Source organism: Protopterus annectens, chromosome 2.part1 (genome assembly GCF_019279795.1).
Source record: "Protopterus annectens isolate FY-2018-M chromosome 2.part1, PAN1.0, whole genome shotgun sequence".
NCBI classification, from domain to species: domain Eukaryota; kingdom Metazoa; phylum Chordata; order Ceratodontiformes; family Protopteridae; genus Protopterus; species Protopterus annectens.
The window spans coordinates 1,381,934,218-1,381,956,672 of NC_056729.1; the positions used below are offsets into that span (position 1 = coordinate 1,381,934,218).

At 42.0% G+C, this 22,455-nt stretch overlaps 1 protein-coding gene across 1 annotated transcript in view; it reads right to left on the reverse strand.

Annotated features, from left to right (window-relative positions):
* Window positions 1-2,609: 2,609 nt before the first annotated feature.
* The window catches only part of SELENOI (selenoprotein I), a 1,061,441-nt gene continuing 1,041,595 nt past the window's right edge, over window positions 2,610-22,455 (reverse strand). Inside the window, exon 10 of the mRNA XM_044062854.1 lies at window positions 2,610-6,162. Within this exon, the coding sequence (XP_043918789.1) occupies window positions 6,097-6,162 (66 nt within the window). The 3' untranslated portion in view covers window positions 2,610-6,096. The remainder of the gene's footprint in view (window positions 6,163-22,455) is intronic.

Here is a 22,455-nt window from a genome sequence, read left to right on the forward strand (position 1 = left end):
TGACAGTCTCTTATTCAAAGACAGAGATTTTTCTTAACCACTTTCTGATTTTTATGTGGAGGTGGTAAGCCTCTTCAAAATAGAAAAATCACATCCTCTTTTCTGGATAAAAGTTACAGCAGAGACTGAATGGTAACCACACGAAAGGCTTCTTCCCTCTTCTTTTGAACTAAAAAGAAACTGGAATGTCAGAGTTCTAAGTGGTCTTTGCATGGCTCTTCTCTCTCAAAGCATATGCATCTCCCCTTCTTTTCCAAAGCATTCTGTTGAGCTTGGATCATTTGGAAAAAAAAAAAACAAAAATGAAGTAGGGAGGGAAGAGAATCTGATCAAATTGTGTTTGCCTTTCATTTCTCTTACATATTGATAGTAATGAAGACCTGTGCTGGTACTTCAAAAGAGCATCTTCCTATGACCACCTTGACCCAGGCATTGGGGGGGGGGGGGGGGGTCAGTTGCCAGGAAGAGATGTGCTCTGAAGATGACAAAAGCTCACTTTTATCCTAATGAGCCAATGCAATCACAAAAGGTGTAAAGAGCTTGAAAAACTGCATAGCCAGGTACCAAATTCAAACTTCAGTCAAAAGTCCTGCAGAACTGTGGCACTACACACAGCTCTTGGAAGAAGTCTCACTTTTCTACTTTACAGGTCTGGCAAGTTTTAAAATAACAGGATTTAGCTGGTGCAGATGAGGGCCCTTGCTCCAGCCTCGGCACATGTAGATATTAAAAAGTTATGAACCATGATTTTTCAGCACTCTTTTGTGGCTCTGTTACAACCCCTAAAGCTGGAAATGTTCCTGAGTATGAAGGAAGGAAAAGAATTCTTAGTGCTTATGTGTAGGGGATTTGTTTGCTACACAGGCACTCATCAAAAGAAGCTACTGACTGCTGGAAGCGCAAAGCCTGATATAAAAGTAAAGAGTTAAAAAAAATTTTTTTTTTTAAAGAACTACAGATGACGAGTTGAAAGAAAAAAATTTACCTAAAAAAATCACTAACACTTGAAGCAACCTGGGACATTCAGTGTGATTAAATTCTTCTGTGGTGTGAAAGAATTGTAGAGTGTTCTGTTAAGGTAGTTTTATTGACTGCTTAGGGCAGACTTTAGCAGTCTAGGTAAGATTTATGCAAGCAGCCTTTAACACATGTAGCCAAGTGTTCTACAAAGTCAGGTCCAACACGATACTGGCTTACTGTGATGTATAAATATGACCCAACATTTAATATAGTCAATGGTTACAGCTTTGTTTTTAATACTCAATGTACTGATATTTGTAAACTGACACTCATTACAATAACACAGAATAACATTCATAATTCCTTTTTTGCATCTGAATTCTGTGTACAGCCAAGATGAAAACAAGACAATACATTTCCAGGGTTTCACTATACAAATATGCCAGAGTTCTCAAGTCTGCAATCTATACTACATAAACCTAAGGACATTGTTGTTAAATTAATTTCATGGTAAACTGTTTTAGTGGTTCAGAGGTTAACAAATACAAAACATAATATGCTTGTTTCCTCCAAGTACACCCTGTCCAGAATGCTGGGTTTAGGTATACTCTTCATTCAAGCACAATCTCAAGGCAAACATAACAAAAAGCTTAAACAGAAAATCGGCATACATTCATCACCACCACCAAACTGTCAAATTATAAACAAACTGGGGGTAGATGTGGGTTGAGAACAAAATAATTCAGAATGGCTACTAAGAACAGTTTTTTTGCACAAGAAAATTACAAAATGATTAAAGATGATATATCAGTCTGTCACTTTTATATTCATCCAATTTTCAACAGAACAGAGCATGTTCTGTAAAATAATATGTTAAGGCCTAAGTGCTTAAAATACGAAGGTGACATCGAATGCAACAGCGCTGCAGTTTATAGCCAATTATACAGTCTACAACTGAAAATGATCTGTAGAATGACTTAAGACTCAAAATAATAATGTATCTTATTTTAAAGGCCACCAAGTCAAATTCCAAGATCTGACTTTACATTTGAGTACAGCTACGTCAACAAGTGGAGTTCACAATATTAAATCACATAAATCACACACATCGCTGCACCTCCAACACAGCAAATAAGCTATGTAGTTTGCAGATCTCTGACAGGGATCTCTGCAGTTGGGTCACACTTGTAATATCCTCCTGGTTCTTTGCATAACAGCTCTTTAAACCTTTTCGAGTCCCACCTTTAAAGGAGGTATGCCATATTCATCTTACACTAGACTAGCATTCCTAACGTGGAAAGAATCTCAAGTGACAAAGGAAATACTAAGGGAAAGCAAGTTAGATGAGTCACAGGAACAGACAGCAGACAAGTGTCCTGAAAAGACTCATATGAAACTCTGTGTATGAAGTGGAGCTCCAATGGTCTTAACTTCTAAGCGCAAGAATTCTAGACAAAGGGAAAAAAATAATGCAAGGACAGATGCCCAAAATTAGAGACAGATTATAACTACTGCTCTTAGAAATTTGACAAAATAACAGGTTTTGCATTAGCATGCATTTTCTGAAGGATATGAATTCTGAAACTCAAATGTGTGATATTACTTGGTGACTTCAGTCCTGAATTTGAAAGAAAAACCACAAAATTTTATGAGGAACAAAAAAAAAAAAAATATTAGGGAAACATCACAACATTTTGTAAAAATCTGGACAGTTGAGAGAGATGCAACCACAGTCACATTTCTGAGACATGCAGTATCAGGAATGAACAATAAGGTTCACTGACCAGCTGATGTTGACGTCAGAAGAAAACGTGCACTAACCACTTAAAGATTTACTTGCTTCTAGGCACACAGACCCTTTATGACAAAATTGTATCTGACAGTAAACACAGGATACGGAAACTGCATTACTGCATATTCTGTACCTCAAGGGAACTGAACAAACTGATTAAGGGCCAAATTTGAAAAATAATTATGAGGAAAATCATGGGCTGGTCCTAAGAACAAGTTCCTTAAACAAAGGAGTCCAAAGTTTACAACTAAGCAAGAAAGAAACCAAGAAATACAAGCTGTCTTGACTAACATGAGATTTACTGGACCAGAAGAATTTCAGCAGAAGGGAGGATTAAAATGAAGAATCACCTTTAGTAACTGCTTAATCAGCCTGCAATAAGCCAAGGTTCTGCTATAAGTCAGGTTACATAAGGGAGCAAGAACAGAGTTTATGGATCTTAATGGCAGCATAATTGAAATCTAAATCAAACAGATGTCTAAATGAGTGTTGTGGCCAAGACAGATGATCTTTTTCAATTTATGTTAAGTAGTCCCAGCAGAGAGCTTTCCGTCAGCTTTCTGACACTGTCACTTCCAACAAAGCATGTGAGATGCTCAGTGCAATAAGTAATGTAAGTAGCGCAACCAGGTCATATGACAAAGATGATTTGTTCAGAGGTAAAGAAGCTCCTTCAGCTTGCAAAAGGACTGCATACTGAAAAATGTGTTAAAGTCAGGGAACCAAGCTCCAAGAGTATCAACAGGCAATCCGAACACGCCTGGATGTATTCATCTAAGTCATCCACTAGCAGGCAAGGAAATGGCAGAAAGTGGGGAATGCATATGCTAACTATGCTAACAAATTCCAGTATAATGTGGCAAGAGCCATTTCTCTATGCCCTGTTAAAGGGCGCAACACTGTTTTTTTATGGTGAGTAGATCAAACGTGGTCACCCATGACAGAAAATCACAAGTACATTACTTTTTTATAAGATGATAACTTGCACTGTGAGTTGTCAGTACATCTTTGAGAATATCTGACTTCCTCAGACTCTAGAATGTAAATTGCCATCAGAAAGTTCAGCTGTAGATTGATCCACTCCCCAACACAGACTACTTCCCAGCAAAAGGAGGAACAGCGAGTTCCTCCTTGTCTAGTCATATAGAATAGTATTACTACAAATTTGGGAAGGTGACCCTCCAGGGCCCAAGTTACTTCACACCCAGACTAGAGTATGGAATAATATGGAAACCTTATAAAAAAAAAAAAACAGACATCGGTAAGTTTGAAAATGTACAGTGGAACTATACCACGGATGGGAAAATTTAAATTATGCAATATTAAAATATCTGAACTTGTACAGTGTTTCATGTAGATATTGAAGAGGAGACTATCTGTGTATATAGGGCATTTACAGATAAAAACCTGTAAGAATATTTATGGTTATCAAAGAGGGGGGAATCTCCAAGCCGAACATCTACCTGCTCTAAATGAAAATCATAAAATTTCATTGGAGAAAGGTAAGCATGAATAAAAAAAGATACTACAGTTCACTTCGTCTTCAAAGCCTCCCCAAAAACAGATATACAGTGGGTAAATTACTGCAGGAGAAAGTCTCTCTAGGTTTAACCATTTTGGATAAAAAGGCTCGTGCAGGAGAAAGTCTCTTGAGGTCTATCCATTTTGGATAAAAAAGGCTCTTGACAGGTCTGTTGGATTATGAAACACTCTAAGATTCTGAAATGGGAAGCAAATGTTTTTCTTCCAAGTGTCAGGAGGAGGCCTACGATCATCTAAATGAGGAATAGGTGGAGGCCTGAAAAATGGAACAAGGGTACCCAGACAAAAGATTAGTGGACAGGTCCTGTTCTCAGAATTGGAATGACCACCTCTAATCAGTCATTTGTTACCATGCACTGATCATACTCTCAAAATTTAGACAGTTGACATTTTGAGAAAATGTGGAAGCCTCAACTAAAATCAGCAAGTGTCCCATCAACTAAACAGAAGTAATCTCCAAAACACTAGATTTGAGTGCAGCACAGTGATCAGGAGTTTTAGAGATCTGCTCTTTGATGTCTGCAAAGAAGGACTGGTAGCAAAGAAGAGTGTGTGTGTCTGGGGGGGCGGGACCAATCAATTCAGATGAAGGGATAATAAAAATTAGGCAAAGGAAGCATACTCCTCTGATTGTGGGACCCGATGAGTGCTGTACAGCCATACAAGAATGCCAGGAATGAGTCCAAATGTGAACCTTTTTCAGAAGGTCCCTTGTAAGATTCTTTGTGTCTTTTCATTGCCACTTAGGACAGAAGACTGCTATAGTTCACAAACGGAACAGCAGATTATGTATGACTTGAGTGGACAGATGCACAATCTTCATAACCATTGCAATAAAATCTAAGAATTCCATAAAAAACACAAATGGGTTAGTCAGGGTCACAACCCAAGTAACACCCTTAAGTTTTAAAACTGAAAAGTTCTTTAGCAGCATATAGAAAATTAAGTCATTCATAATTCCAGATTACTGTTATCTAAGGTAAGACCATCAGTATGCAGCAATTGATTTCAAACTATGGTGGCAACAGTTCACATACACCAATATTTAGCATCGATTTTTTACCAAGGTTTCGTAGCTGTTTCAAAGTAATGCAGTTCTGAAGGTTCCAAAGTCCTTTTGTTGCTCGCACACCTCAAACCCAGATGTTAGAAATGGGATACCTGTGAAGGATAGCTATTCTTAGACAGCTGTTAGAAGAATCCACAACTGCATACCCATCAGCACTTAAGCAAGCATTCATTCTTTCTGAACTTGGTCTACAGATGGCACAGCAGATCGTTTACAGAGTCACAACCAAGTGTTACATCCATGTTCAATTAAATGAAGTCTGTGAATGCTAAGTGGGATTAATCCTTGTTCAGTGCTTACATTCTAAACATTCAAAATTTCACTGTGGATGGACAGTCTTATTTGCTATACAAATTTTACTTGCACATCCAAACCTGACTCAAGTAGTACAAATATTGTTTTTTTCCATAATTTAAAACCAAATAAAAGGACATTCAAATGGATAGGATTCTATCTGGTTTCTGCCATCCTCAAAATAAAGTGACCAAACCACGCATCAGCTTGGCTGTTTACAAAAAAATTAAATATACCCACTTCCAGTTTTGCCACTGGGATTCCAGGCTTCACAAATTGTCCCAGTTTAATACAATCGGTGGCACTAGGACCTTTCATTTTAATAATGTCTTGGGAAGCAAGTACAGTTTTCGGTGATGGGTGAAGTGTCAACAGGATTCCCAGTGCTACATATTTACACTACTAGTGCTGACTGCAGGCCGATTTTCTCCTCCTCTAGTCAATCTGTACTTGGTTTCTTCAGAGAGAAAGTATAGATGTGAAAGTGCTTACTCAACTGGCTTACCTACATAAAACAAAACGAAAAAAAAAACACTTGCTTTACAGGAAACAGCACTGTTTTGTGAGTATTTAGAAATAAACAGAGCAAATTGAGCAATGTAGACTTTAAAGGTGTGATTTCATAACTAGGAAGGACTGGTGCAAATACAAAAGTAAGGCATCTTAGTTAATGACAGAGCTGTCTAAACAGCAATTTGAAACTTACAACTTCAGCACTGGTCTTATAATCTGCTTACTTAGAGTCAGATTTTTTTTTTACAATGCTAGCGACCCAGGGGCCCTTTCTAAGCCTAGCTAACTTTTCCCAAAAGAATAATGATATCCTGTATCCAAACAGGACATTGAGGACTACCTCTGTTGTGCCAGGCCTGGTGTAAAATTCCTACTCCCCATCACTGGTCTATGTTGCGCTTAAAATAAAGCACTTACCTGATGAACGACAAACTTGCAAGCATGAATCTATGTGGATTAGATGTACTCACTGGCCAATGGAATGCAGTTTACCTTCATTGTTCTGCTTAACACCACTTCAAAAATACCTTCCATTAACCAATGTGACAAAAGCAGCAGCATTATTTCAAAAATGCTTTATTTACTTCAGTGCCTATGGTCTGCATTTTTAACCATCTTCACAGTAAGATTATAGAATAAAATATAAATATGGTGGAAATCTGAATCATGCAATGAGACAGGCAAGTTAGTAAAGGGGCGGGGGAGGGGCATTCCTAAGCCTGGAAGTATGACTATGTGACAGCACAGATGGAGGCTCCTTATGGCACAGGCATGTGATTTCTATTTACTTTGAATCTTGCAATTTTAATTCAGTCACTGCTTCTGTCGGCTCAGAATTAAACTAGCAATAGTGCATAACTGCAATATTACTTATTAAAACTAACATTTGAAAATACCCTGGCATTCCGAAATATAAACAACTTCCAAAAAAGCAAAATGTAAGAAGCATGTTACCACATATTGGTGCATATACAATGCACAGTTAACTTCACCAAACATTTTTTTTTTTTTTATATAACCGGTGTAGTGGACAGATCCAAAGTGAATTCATTTCAGACACAGCCCAGAAGTTGCAACAGAAACAAGCCAAGACATGTGTACAGATCAAGAGAGACAGACGTTGCAACAAAACTAAAGTAATGAAAATACTTAAGATTTCAGAAGCAGACCACTGTTTAACAGAAGCAACTTTTAGCTCATACCTGTACTAACCTCCAAAGGACTTGCCAGTTTGCTATCAAAGCCAGGGTTCAGTACTGCAAACTGTCAAGTGTTTCCGGGTCTTACTAAGAAAGCATACAATTGTGTAAAATCTTATCATAGCAGTAGACATTCTTCTCTTCACTATTGCAGTATTCTTTAGGGATTGCCTGCCAGGGATAGCCCGTCTGTACAGTATTCCAAAGCCTTTAGATCTTGTATGTGCCGTACATCATAAGTATGCTCCCCACTCTGGGCTTGGGGCATAAAGGTGACATATGGATGCAGTTACCGAGAACTGATTTGCCCAACAGAAAACAGTTTCCTAGGACAAAAGGAGGCTATGCACATCCAAAGGGAAAAAAATGCTGATGGAAAGGGGGGGGGGGCTTGGCCAGGAAGGCAACCAAATCAAAACAAGGGGGATGGCGGGAGAGACTGAATACTGCAAAAATGAAGAGGACATTTACTGTCATGGCAAGATTTTACACAACTATACTATGCCCTTCTATATAAATGTTGCAGTGTTCAACTTGGGGAGAGTACAAAAGCTCAAAAAAGAACTTGGAGGTGGAAGACTGGGAAAAGCCCTCAACGAATCCATGCAGGATGCCCTAGCAAAACCTGCTCTGGCCTTAGAAACCATATCCAATTTATAATGCTTAGTAAAGGTATGCACGGAGGGCAAAGCAGCAGCTTCAAGGATGGAATTAATGTCAAAATCCATGAAGAAAGCACCAGAACAGGCAACAGCCCTAGTCAAATGAACTCTAAAAGTAGTAGACAAACACTTACCATGAAAAGAATAACAAAAGGAAAAGGCCTTGGATATCCAGGAAGAGATGGTTTGATCGGAAACAGCTAAACCGAATGTCCTGGGATGAAAAGAAACAAAAACCGGGTCAGACTTACAAATGGTCTTAGTTTTATCCAAATAATACCCGAGCTGTCTGTGCAAATCCAAGGTATGCAGGACCCTCTCACTGGCAGACTGTGGGGGAGGGAAAAAGGAGAGAGTTGTACTGCATGATTTAAGGACAACTCATTAACAACCTTGGGCATAAAAGAAGGATTAGTACAAAGAGACACCCTGTCTTTGTGGAAAACCAAAAAAGGAGAATGGCCATAAAGGTCTGAAGCCCAGAAACCCTCCAAACAAAAGTAAGAGTAAGCAACAAGGCAGTCTTCCAAGTGCAGTGTTGCAGATAAGCTGAAACTGCAGGCTCAAAATGAACCAATGTCAATTTTTCCCAAAAAAATTAAGGTCCCAAGGAGAAGGAATAGGCCTTCTTGGTCTAACATGAGAGATTGCCTATAAGAAACTTTCTGACCTCAAAACAAGAAGTCAAAGGAGGATTCAAGGGCGGTCAGGTAGAAATAGCTTACAAATGGGCCTTCACAGAAGAATAAGCCACACTGTAGTAACCAGAGGGACCCCCTACTGAAAAAGGGTCCTGGCTATAAGCATGGCACCATACAGAAAATCCTTTTGCTTCCTGTAAAACTCAGAAGTGCTTAAACGAGATCATAACCCTATCATATACAATATCAACTGAAGACTGGACAAGTGAGGATGGATGAGTGACCTCTTGTCCTGTGTGAAGAGGTCCACTGGCCACATGCATTAAGACAGGGAACCACTAGTGTCTTGGCCAAAAGGGCACCACTAAGAAGATTTTTGGGGAGTCCGGCCGAATCTTCAGCCGGACTCTTGGAAACAGAGGAAGCGAAAGACATAGAGAAACATTCCCTTCCAAGGAAAGTAAAGGGTGAACAGAAGAGAGGGAACTGCTTGCTCAGAGGGGAGGCAAAAAGATCTACCTGAGGAATACCCTCATATGGACTATGTCCAGAAACATGTCTCTGTGAAGAATCCATTTGTGAGCTTGTGTTTTGGACCTGCTTAAAGAGTCTGCCACTAGATTGTGCTCTGAAGGAATATACACTGCCTGAAGAGTTAACTGATAACCGAGAGGCAGATCCCAGGCCTGAAGACTCAGCCTGCAAAGAAGGTAAGACTCTGTGCCCCCCTGCTTACTGACATACCACATCACTTTGATGTTGTCTGTGTAAACATTCAAGGGGCCTGGAGAATGCATGGGGTGAAAAGCCCGAAGAATGAGGATCAGAGCCATCAACTCTTTGATGTTGATATGGTCTGACTTCTGATGTGGGGGGCCAAAGGCCCTGAACTTTCAGGTGACCACAGGAAGCCCCCCAGCCAATGTCTGAATTGTCGGTGAAGATTTCCTGAGAAGGAGGCCTGAAGAAACTCCCTGGCTGGAATGGCAGGCAGAGGAAGAAGAGAGTGAAAGAAAGCTGTCATAGACAAAACCTTTGGAGGTAGAAAAGAAGCCGACATTAGTGCTTTTTAAATCCTGCAGCCCAGACACATGTGATCCTGACAGGGAGTCAGGACAGACTTTTGGAAGATGACAGAGCCCCAAACTTTGAAGAACAGAAAAGGGTGAGGTCTACAGCTTGTAACAGGCAACTGGAATAATGTGTCTGAATCAACAGGTCATCTAAATAAGGAAAAATCTGAATACCTTGGAGTCTGCAAAAGGTAATCAGAGGAGCTAGGCATTTTTACATCTTTGGGGCAGCAGAGGGCAAAGCAAATAACCAAAAATGAGAGGAAGAGACAAGCATAAAAACTTACTGAAAACAGGGTAAATAGGAATATGAAGGTAAGCATCTTTCAGATCCAAGGACACCAGAGAAACCTGGGGCAGTGGCAAGAAATAGGATTTGAAGAGAATGCAAGTGAAAGGTAGGAACCTCGAGGAAGGTGTTGAGCAAGGAGAGATACAGAATAGGCCTCCAAGAGCCACTCTTTTGAGGAACCAGGAACATTCTGGAGTAGAATTCTTGTCCAACTTGGGAAGGAGGGACAGGCTGAATAAGTTCCGTGATTCATCAGAAACTCAAGAACCTCTGAGAAATGGGAAAGCTGCTCTCAAGGACAACAGGATATCTTTGAAAAAGGAGGGAGAGACTTCCACACCATGAAGTAACCTTGACATTTGATGGAGAGAACCCAATAATCTGAAGTGATGAGCTGCCAGTTTGACAGACAGAGGGAGTGCTGAAGGGTCAAAAGGACCTGGCCAAGAATTAGAGGGGCAAAATGTCAGAGAGGCAAGCTTGTCAGATAAAGGAGGCTTCTGGGCCACAAGAGCCAGAGAAGACTTTGCAGGAAGTGCTCGCCTACCACCCTTCCCGCCTTTGGTGGCCTGACGAGGCTGCCTATGGACAAAAGCAGACAGAGAAGGATAGGGAGGAGGGACACAAAAATATGTTTAAGGTCCAGCAGAGCTTTACCTTTTTCTTGAAGTGACAAACATATCAGCAGCAGTCCCAAAGAGATTTTTTATTATCCAAAGGAGTATCCAGCAACTTGGCGTTAATGTCTTCAAGTAATGACTGAAGACAAAGCCACAAATAAAACCTCATGACAGACCAAAAGGCAGCAGCTCTGGAAAAGGCATCACAGCTGTAGTTATTAAGCGTGGCAAGCCACCTGGGAGAAGCAACCTAAAACAGAAAGAACAGAGGACTTTCCTTCAGATTCAGGGAAGTCAGATAGAACCTGATAAGCATGGGCAATCAAGACCAGAGCATATCTGGTTATGTGGGTCTTTTAATTAATGGCTCTAATGACCAGTGTGACTGCTGTATAGACGTTCTTTCCAGTTCTGTTAATAGACCAACTGACCTTATCTGTGTAGGAGTTTGGTATAGGGAAAAAACTCAGGTGGCTTGTCAAATTAGACTGACACCACTGCAGGATCATCAGGAGGGCACAAACAGGAATCACCATCCTTAGGAACCTTGCAGAACCTGGTCAGGTTTCATAGCAGCAGAGGGCTGGGAATCAAGAGTCCTAGAGGTTGGTATAAAGATGTCCAAAAAGCAGCCAACACAGGAGTTACTGCAGAAGGTTAAGGTGTATCCACCTGAAAAGTACAGTTTTGTACCTACCATAAATGTAGATGTTCGAAGATCCACATTGCTGCAGTCCTAACACTTGGGTAGTCCGCTGTCCCTCGGTCGGCCCGAATATCAGAGTATAAGGCTGACGTCGGTCAGGGCGCATTTGACTGACATCAGAACGTCAGGGTACAAATGCGCATGACCGACGTCATATCCTCAGTCTTTTCTTGCCCCAGATGTCAGAAGACCCTAAAGAAAAAGGTCAAAACCCATAGGCAACAGCTAAACAACCAACCAACCTAACACCAAGAATATGTACAATAAATACAATATATACAATAAACACAATATACCTCAGATGGATAACCCAACCCACACAACCACCTCAAACTACAGAGGGGAAGGAGGGAGGGTAAATTGGACTGCAGCAATGTGGATCTTCGAACATCTACATTTATGGTAGGTACAAAACTGTACTATGTTCTTCATCTCACATTGCTGCAGTCCTAACACTTGGGTAGAATCCCAAAGCAGAGGTAAGGGAGGATGGCTACACTATAATGAAGCAGGAGCTGCCAGAATGCCCTGCAACACAGCAGTGGCAAACCCAGCCCTGGATTTAGAGTACAATGGAAGGTGGTAATGCCTAGAGAAGGTATGCACTGAACTCCAAGTGGCTGCCTCCAAAATATCCTTAGTTGCCACCCCTCAAAAAGCTGTTGAAGTGGCAGTAGCCCTAGTGGAATGAGGCCTAATCCCAGCTGGAATCTCTTTGCCATGATGGGAATAACAGAACGCAATGCAAAATCCAATCCACTTAGAAATAGTTTGTTTTGACACGGGCTTGCCCTGAGAGCACAAAGCAAAAGAAACTAATAACTGCTGAGATTGCCTGAACCCTTTAGTTCTGTCCAAATAATATCGCAACTGCCTGTGTACATCCAAAGTGTGCAAAATCTTTTCCCCTTTATTTTGGGGATTTGCATAAAAAGTAGGCAAATGAATAGTTTGGTTTAAAGCCACACTAGAAACCACTTTAGGCATAAAGGAAGGATTAGTACGTAAAGATACCCTATCCTTATGGAAAATTAAGAAAGGCTCAACTGCCATAAGGGCCTGCAATTCAGAAACCCTTCTTGCAGAGGTAATGGCCAACAAAAGCAGTCTTCCATGACAAATATTTCAACTCAGCAGTAGCTGCAGGCTCAAAAGGTTGTAGAGTGAGTTTCTCCAACACAAAATTGAGATCCCAAGCAGGAGTAGGAGCCCTTCGATATTCTTTGCCCCTCTAAGAAATTGCTTGAACAAAGGATGAGAAAACAATGGTGGGTCACAGTCGTAGTGAGCTGAAATTGCTGCAGCATGAATCTTAATAGAAGAGAAGGACAAACCTTTGTCTAATAACTCAGTAAGATATTGAAGAGCCACACTTAAATCAGGCTCAGAAACATCCAAATCCTTAGCTGCACTCCAAAACAAAAATCTCTTCCATTTATCTGACACTTTCCTTGTACTAGGCCTTCTAGCTTCCAAAATCACATTTAAAACTTGTTGTGGAAGTTGAGACCCTCTATGGTTTAAAACAGAATATGCCAGGCTGTTAGATGAAGAGAGTGAAGTTTGACATTGAGCAAATGACTGTCCTCCTGGGACAACAGATGTGGAATCAAAGGCAAAGGCCATGGAGGCTTCCGCACTAGACTTCTCAGTAATGGGTACCAGTGCTGCCGAGGCCAATCTGGAGCTATCAAAATCATCTTTGGCTTGTCCTGTCTGACCTTCAGAAGTACCTTTGGGAGGAGAGGCAGAGGTGGAAAGGCATACACATGAAGATTTTTCCAACTGAAAGAAAGAGCATCCACTTTCCAGGCTGTGGGATGAAACCTCTTTGTGCAAAACCTTGGCAGCTGATGGTTTAGAGGAGAAGCGAACAGATCTATGTCTGGAGTTCCCCAGGACACTGTCAATTTCTGAAATACATGAAGATCCAGTTTCCACTCGTGGGGATCCATGATTTGTCTGCTTAACACATCTGCTAAGGAGTTCTGTGCTCCTGGCAGAAACCTTGCCTGAAGACTTAGTTGTAAACTGAGAGCAGTCTCCCACAAAATCATTGCTTGCCTGCATAGAGGATAAGAATGTGTTCCCCCTTGCTTGTTGATGTACCACATGACAGTTGTGTTGTCTGTTAGAATCAACACCTGCCCCGGAAGAAGTAAATCCTTGAAAGCTATTAATGCAAACTGGACTGCTAACATCTCCTTCAAGTTGATATGTAGATGCTGTAGTCTGACAGGCCACTTGTCTTGTATCCACTTTCCGTTTAGATGAGCTCCCCAGGCTTTGTCCGAGGCATCTGTCGTTAAAATTTGACTCGCCTCTGGCCGGGTCACAGAGAGTCCCTTGTTTAGGTGACATTCCTGAGCCCACCACAAAAATTCCTTTTGAATGCAAGGTATTACTGGAATGACAGTGTCCAGATCCTGGCAGTGCTTTGTCCATACATTCTTGAGATACCACTGCAACTTCCTCATATGCAGTTTGGCATTGGGAAGCACCAGAATACAAGATGCCATGAACCCTAAGGCTTGAAGGACTGTCCTTGCAGTCAGCCCGGACTGAAGAGATAGATGATGGAAGTAAAGGGAAAGATTCTTTTGTTTGTCCGGGGTTAGAAAGGCCATCTGGGATGCTGTATTCAGTCTTACACCCAGAAAGCACATGTCTTGAGAGGGTACTAGACTGGACTTTATTTCGTTCACAGAATACCCCAGGCATCTTAGCACTGCTATCACATATTCCAAATGACGAAGAAGCTCTTCCCTTCCTTGAGCCAGAATCAGGCAATCGTCCAAATAAGGATAGATTTGTATTCCTTTCAGCCTGAAGAAAGCTATCACTGGAGCCAGAACTTTCGTAAATACTCTGGGCGCAGTAGATAAGCCAAAGGGCAATGCAGAGAACTGATAGTGAGAAGTCCCAGTCCGAAAACGCAGATACTTCCTGCAACTTAGACTGATAGGAACATGAAGGTATGCCTCTGAGATCCAAAGTTACCATCCAGTGATCCTTGCCCAGCAGAGGTAAAAGTTGTTGCAACGTCAACATCTTGAACTTGGGAATGTCCAGATAAGTGTTGAGGACAGATAAATCCAAAATTGGTCTCCACGTGTTCCCCTTTTTTGGTACAAGGAACAGGCGAGAATAAAATCCTAGGCCTCTTTCTGGCATAGGAACCGGCTGTATGGCTCCTATTTGGAGTAACAGAGAAATTTGCTTGTGAGCCTCTATTCTTTGTTGAGGAGGAATGTCTGGCATGCCCTTGAAAGGAGGCAAGGTATGGAAATAAAACCTGTAACCGTGATGTATGATGTCCAATACCCATCTGTCTTGGGTAATCAACCTCCAATTTTCTTTGAAAAGTGCCAACCTTCCTCCCAAAGGTGCTGCCAGGCGAGCAGGTTCTGGCAGCTGAAAAGGTAGGTCATTGGGTTTGTTTACGAAAGGACTGACCCCTGCCCTCACCTGAAGACTGTGCAGGAGAACTCCCTGTCCTAGGCCTGAAAGAGCCCTGACCTCTGCCCCTGCCACGTCTAGATCTACCCCTAGACTGGGAATCATAAGAAGGATACGCCCACCCCTTAGTAGGCCAATTTCTACTAAACTTCGGAGGCTGAACCTGCAAAAATTCTTTAACAGTCTGCATAGACTTAGCCTTGTCTTCCATTTTCTTTAAAACTGCCTCAACAGGAGAACCAAACAAGACATCAGATTGCAAAGGGGCATCCAAAATCCTAGTTTTAACATGGTCAGATAAATTTTGATCCCGCAGCCAGGCATGCCTGCGAAGAACTGACCCAGTGGCAGCCACCCTGGACGAGGCCTGTACAGCATCAAAACCACATTGCAAAGAGTGCTTACCCACCTGTTCAGAAACATGCACTAAATCTTGTAACTCTTTACAAACAATACCTTCCGCCAGAGCATCAACCTTAGATTTCAACTGTGAAAGGAGATAATTTTGATATTTCAACATGTGAAACTGGCAATTCAAAGCTCTCATGGCTAGAGTGGAAGAAGTATAAACTTTCTTTCCCCATCTATCCAAGGCCCTGGCTTCTTTATCTGCAGGAACCGGATTCTTGACAACAGAAGCCTTAACACCCTTAGGCCCCTGGCTAACAGTTTCAGGGTCTGCCCTAGGACTCATAAAAAGATACTTATGAGCTTCAGGTACCCTGTAATACCTATCAGGTTTAACAGGAGCAGGAGGCAAAGAATCAGGATTAAGAGAAGCCTCTGCAAATACATCTTCCACCACATTTAGAACAGGAGGTATAGCCAAAGGCCTATGCTGGGGTAAAAACAAAAATTCCCTAAGCCTTTTCCTGGAATCAGAGAAGTCCTGACCTTCCCATTTAAAATGCTCTCTCATGGAATGAAGGGTCTCTGAAAAAGAAAAATCCTCAGGAGGAGAAGCTGAAGGAGTAGAATCATCCACATCAGAATCAGAATAATGAGCATACTCCTGTAAGTCTACAGCCGAAGACTCAGACACATCCGAAGCTTGCTCCCAATCCCCCAACACTGGTTCCATCCTAGGCCTTTTATCAGGAGGGGGCATAGAGCCTCTAATTAAAGTAATTAAATCTTCTGCCATTTTAAGCATGTGCTTCTTGGGCACAGAACCTGAAGAACTAGGAATGACACCCACAGAAGCTAAACTAGACCTACCTCTAGGAGAAGCCTTGGAAGCAGAAAGAGAGGGCCTAGACCCCTTAGGAAGGGAGGGGAGTACAGTAATCTGAGAAGCCCCTACAGCCTGACCTGCCTCCCGGGAGGCCACATCCTGTAAATCAAAGTTTCCCCCTGAGACTCCAGAGAGGCCTCCGTCGGAACCACCGGTTCCACTGACGCCTCTAAAGAACCGGCGTCCGGTTCGGACGACTCCTCTAACCTAGGTTTAACTGCCTTGTCCTTGCACTTCTTTGAGGAAGCCGGCGTCGGAGCATCCGACGGCATTTTGTAATTGCACCGCTTCCCAAAGACCAACCTGGCACAATCCAACCTCCGCTTTATAGTGCGTTTATTGAACCTAGCACAAAAGCGGCACCCAACAACGTCGTGCTCAGGTCCCAAACAAGGTATACACAAATTATGGTAATCTATGCATCTGTTTCCCACAAGAAATACAGTTATTCACTTTTTCTGACATCCGGTAAACCACTGAGGCAAGAAAAACCAAAATATTCCCAACGGGTACTTAACCAACTCTGACTTCGGTCTGAAACTCCGAATTCGAAAAATTTCAGAACGCCGAACGGCACTTGCAACACTGCTTCTGCATCGGACCATGCGGCAAAAAAGACTGAGGATATGACGTCGGTCATGCGCATTTGTACCCTGACGTTCTGATGTCAGTCAAATGTGCCCTGACCGACGTCAGCCTTATACTCTGATATTCGGGCCGACCGAGGGACAGCGGACTACCCAAGTGTTAGGACTGCAGCAATGTGAGATGAAGAACATCAGCTCATAATACCTCTTCTGGATGTCAGACATCTGAGAAGAATGCCACTTAAAATATTCCATCATTCTGGCTACTGTGTCCCCAAAAGACAGCTCCTCCACAGGAGATACTGGGCTAATGGATCCTTTGTAATCAGACTTGTAAGCCAACAGAGAACAAATCTGGGAAGAGTAGGACAAAGACCCTTCATCCAACACTGAATCCTCAGAAGAATCATGTTTCCAAGGGGGAGTACGCATAGAAACCCCTTGGGGAGGCTTTAGAGCCAACAGGGCCTTGAACAGGCCCTAAGTAAACTCCTAAAATTCCTTTTGAGGGTCTTTAGGATGTAATGTTTAGTCCTGTTTTTTCTTGGCAGGGTAGGCAGCCCTAACAAACACTGGAGGTTCCGACCCCAGATCAGAATAAATAAGAGTACCTGGAACCTCTTCCCTGACCGGTATCTGCAGAATCCCTCTACAGCCCTCCAAGATAAACAAAGGTTCCCCCTCAACATCCAAAGAAGATGCCTGCAAAGATTCAGAGGACATGCGAAAGGAAGGATCCATGCTGGCCTCTGAATGGGTTGTAGCAGAGGAAGCCAGAGTTGATAATGGAAGGCCTGTAGAGCTATCACCTGCTTCCAGAAAGACACCTGGTGGAGGTTGAAGAGCCAAAGAACCTGGCTGAGATTTATTGGCCTTCTTGTTCAACAGTAGAATCTTGGGGTTGAAAGACTACACCAACCTACTCCTGGCTGTTTAAGCCTCTGGTTTTCAAGAAAGATGGAAAGCAACTTGCTTCTATGGGTGTTAGCTGCAAACACCTTATAAATACAACAAGAGGTATGGTCGTGGGAAGCACCCAAACAAAAAAAAACACACTGTTCGTGACCATCCTTATGGGGAATCTGCCTCCCACACTGACATTTTCCCTTCCTAGATGGCATGAACTCCAGGTAACCAAAAGAGAACAAGAACAATAGCAAAAAGAAAAAATACCCTAATTGGGCACTTTTTGACTGCTAGGTATTTAACTACAGTGGTTTCAGACCGATGAGTGATGATGGTGTTCAGACTGGCAACAAAGAAGCAAAGTTCTGGGTAATTGTGTTCTTAGGTCACCTTTATGCCCTACGTCCTGATTGGGGAGGATACAAGTGACATACGGCAATTGGGCTATCCCTGGCAGGAGATTCCCCAAGGTGGAGAATACTGCAGCAGTGATACAGGAGGACATCTTTTTTTTCCTTACTATGAAAGTATATGCAACACAGATAATATAAAAAGTTGAGCTGTGTCTGGACTGCACATACGTACTTAACAATTTTACCCTTCAGGAATCCTACCATATAGTCATAAAACTCACATTTTACTGTTGCAAAGGATCCCAACTGCTACACTTAATACTGTTCATGACATGAAATCTGTCCACAAATACTTAAACTGTTATATTATTAAGAACAGCATAGCTGTAAATGACCATCAAGCAGCAAGATTAATTTACTACTGGACACAGGCAGCCTGTAAATCCTGTCCTGGTTTACATACACCTATGAAAATTGCGTGATACATCTTGGATGCTTGCCAAGGCTTAAAGGCCGTAATGGTTGTTAGCCTAGTATATATTCATGATCTATTAACAAAAAGATTATATCCATATGTACAAAGGAATAATTAAGAAATTATTAAAAAAGGTGGGAGTAGTGTTGCAGTATACAGTGGAGATGACCGTCTTCATAGAATCTAGGGTGAACAGCCTTAATATCAACAGAGCTACACAATCTCAAGTAACTGGCTAGTAAGTGTGCTGCCTGGATGCCACAAAAAAAGAAATACAGAGCTCCTGGAAAAAATCAGCTACAAAAAGTGAGGAAGACTGACTGGGGAAAGTGTTGCAGCTGTTCAACAAAAAGCAATGCAACCTCCAAACACAACTTGCAGTAACCTACATGAAAATATAAGACAACTGCACAAAGAACTGGTTAAAATAAACCAAACACTGATGGAATATACCAACACAATATAACTGGTCAAACAGGACAATGCACTTGAGCTGCTCCATGTTCAAATCACCATCGGGGATCATTTCAGTGTCTCTGCTGGACAGAGGCACAGGGAACGAATTTAAGGGGGCGGTGAAAGCCAACACATTCTGGCTAGGCTTATAAATGCCTTCGGGCAGATAGCCTAGTACCTACCTATGAACCTATAGGCAAAATCCAATACCACTTCCTTGCAAGCTACAGGTACCCCTCTACGACCCAGGAAACCCATACCTTGTATTTAAACTTATTAGAAACACTAACCATCCAACCCAATACCATATTCATAGGTGACTTTAATTACCCCACTAGTAACTTAGAATCCTATACGACACCAAACGTACATGCACAGAGACTCCTGGATTTTGTAAACACAAACTCCCTGGGACCAGATAGTCAAATACACCAACCAGGGGTGCAACCATACTGGATCTGGTCCTCACTAATATGGGAGAGTGCTGCACAATCCCTACTGTAATGTCCTCCCTGGTAAGGTCAGACCACAAAATGGTCTCCTTAGAAGTAAAAAAAAATAAAACTGGACCCCCAGCTAAATCTGGAATATTCAGGAACTATTTTAAGGCTAACCTCCTGCTATTAAGTGAGAATGTGGCAAAATGTCAAGCCCTCAAACCATGAAAACACTGCTGCCTATGCAGAACTGTTCACAGAAACCCTGTACAAGCATGTTAATAGCTGCACAGAGGCCGCTGTACACATCAGGAAGAAGTACAGAGCTAACTCAAAAAACAAGCCACCCTGGTGGAATCACAAAATCAATAGGCTGTATAACATGAGGAAGAGAATCATTGCAAAAATTAAGAGGTGTAGCACCCAGAAGGATAAAAGCACTCTCAAAATAAACAAACAACTCAAAGGACAAATACGGTCTACCAAAGCCAAATTTGAGGTAAGTTTGGCCTCCCAGGCCAAGGACAACCATAAAGCATTCTTCAGCTATGTCCATAACCTCAAAGGCAGTACACAATTTTGTGCAGAGCTCATTGTAAATGGAGCCACCTATACTGAGTCAGACGACGTAGCAAACCTCCTGGCTGATGAATTCAGCTCCAAATTTACCCCCCCCAACCTCCCTCAGGAAATAACAAATACAATTCCTCCTACTATCACTACGGAACAGGTCCTTAATGCTCTAAGACCAAGAACACTGAATCAAGGAGCCCAGACAATATCCCAGGATGCCTTCTAAACAGCATGAAACATGACCTATCAGGGCCTCTGGAATTACTATTTAAATGTAGCCTGCAAATAGGTTTCATGCCTAATGAATGGAGAAAGGCAACAGTCCTCTGCACAAAGGTGGGTCATCTACAGATCTTGGAAACTACAAACCCGTAAGTCTCACTAGTCCTACATGTAAAGCAATGAAAGAATTATCATGGAGGTAATCAATACAGATATCCTCCAGACACTGGTCCCAACCCAGTTTGGTTTTGTCAAGGGCAGGTCATGCCTACTCAACCTGGTGGACTTGTTTGAGAAGGTCACCAAAGCAATGGTGAGGGCAAAACAGTTCACACTGCCTACCCTGACCTGGCCAAGGCATTTGATAGAATACTCCACTTGGACATTGTTGACAAACTCAAGAGGTTAGGTACAATTTGGTATATCACCTGGTGAATAGCCAACTGGCTCACAGACAGGACCAGGAAGTTACAATTGGGGAGTCCAAATCTACAAAGAGGCCAGTCACATGTGGAGTCCCTCAGAGATCAGTCCCTGGACAGTCTCTTTTTGGCATTTACTTCTCAGAAGTCGAGGCCAATGTCAGCGGCCTCTGGCTGACTAAATTTGCAGATGATTGCAAATTAGGAGCCGTCACTGAATTTCACACTGACAAATGTTCTCCAAGAGGGGCTGACACAGACAAACAACTTGTCAGAGCCATGGACTAAAGCTAAATGCCAAGAAATGCATGATAGTATCCGTTGGGAAGTCATCCATCCCTGGTAACCATCATATTGACAACACACCCCTTAGTGTTGACCCAGTAGTCAGGGACTTACGGACACACAGATAGTAATCTAGCCTTTGACCATCATATGTCTACAATGGTGAGAGAATCATTCTGCATTGCGCAACATATAAACACAGGTATGGCATCTAAGTCCAAGGAAGTCATTGTTCCACTGTATTCGGCATTCATCAGACCTATCACTGAGTACAATACCCCTTTGGTATGTACCTAACCAGGGATATCCAACAAATGGAACGTCCACAGAGGTTCCCCACTAAATGAATACAGGGCGTAAGCAAAATGTACTATGCAGACTACCTCCAGGCCCTATCTCTGTATACTGTTTCCTACAGGCTTTTGAGATCTATGCCTGGCATACAGGCAATTGTCACACCCCACTCTGCTGGACCTCCTGCATATTCACAAAACAAACCGCACCAGAATTACCCATTCCAATGACTTAAATCTTGTCTGTGATATAAATAGGTCCTGCTGGAGAGATAGGTATGTATCTCACAGACTACCACATCTATGGAACAGGCTCCCCATCCATGTGGACAGAGTTCCTCCATTACCCAATTCAAGTGCAACTTGGACAATCTGGTTCATAGGTAGGTAATAGGCTATTGGCCCTAGGGCCTATAGAAGCCTAACCAAAAAGGTACCCTGGCTTTCACCACCCAAGAAAATTATTTTCCTGTGCCCCTGTCGAGCAGAACCACATAAGTGATCCCCTGGGTGAATTGGATAAGAAACCGAAAATTCATCCCTGGTTTGGCACCCATGTCTCTGATGGATACAGGTAACCTGTAAATGGTTCATCTCCCAACCCCCTGCTTACATTTATCAAGGGTATCAGAAGTGGTCAGAGATTTGGGATGCACAGTTAGGCTTAACAAGGCCCTTGTGGTCGCTAGCCTAGTAAACACCTATGAACAAATAAAGGGCTGAAATAAATGAAAAGTAGTTTTAATCAGATATTCAGATGAGATAATAAAGCTGCAAAAATTGGAGGCTGAAATGAAGAACAAGCTGGATGAATATGAGACTGCTCAGGAAGAGATGACTGAAAAATAACAGAATTAGAGGATAAAGCATATAGGGAAAACTTGAGATTTTCAGCTATACCAGTGAAGATGGAAGGAAAGACTGCATTAAATTTATAAAAGCATAAATAAGAAACTGGACTGGTGTTCGACGGCAGGCACTGTTGGTTGAAAGGGCACATCATGTGTATGCTCCAAACCTGACTAAGAAAGCAACTTACATCTTTAACAGTAAAGATGCAATCCTACCGGCAGGTGGAGTTGATTCTGAAAAAAAAAACTGAGGCAGGACGAAATACTAAAAGTGGGAGACAGCAGTGTTTGTGGGAAATGATTAGTCATTATACACCAGGCAGAAGATGTGTAAATTCATTCCACTATTTCGGGAATATTGAAACAGAGGTGTTAAAATTCAAACCACTATACCCAGTTGTCTTCAACGTATTCTTCCCAGAGGGAACAAAATAATTTTTTGATGAAGTACATATTAAGGAGGAAATACGAAAGTTTGTCCAACAAAAATTGAGCTGTGAAACAGGAGATTGTTTAACAAGATTTTCCGGAATTTAAAA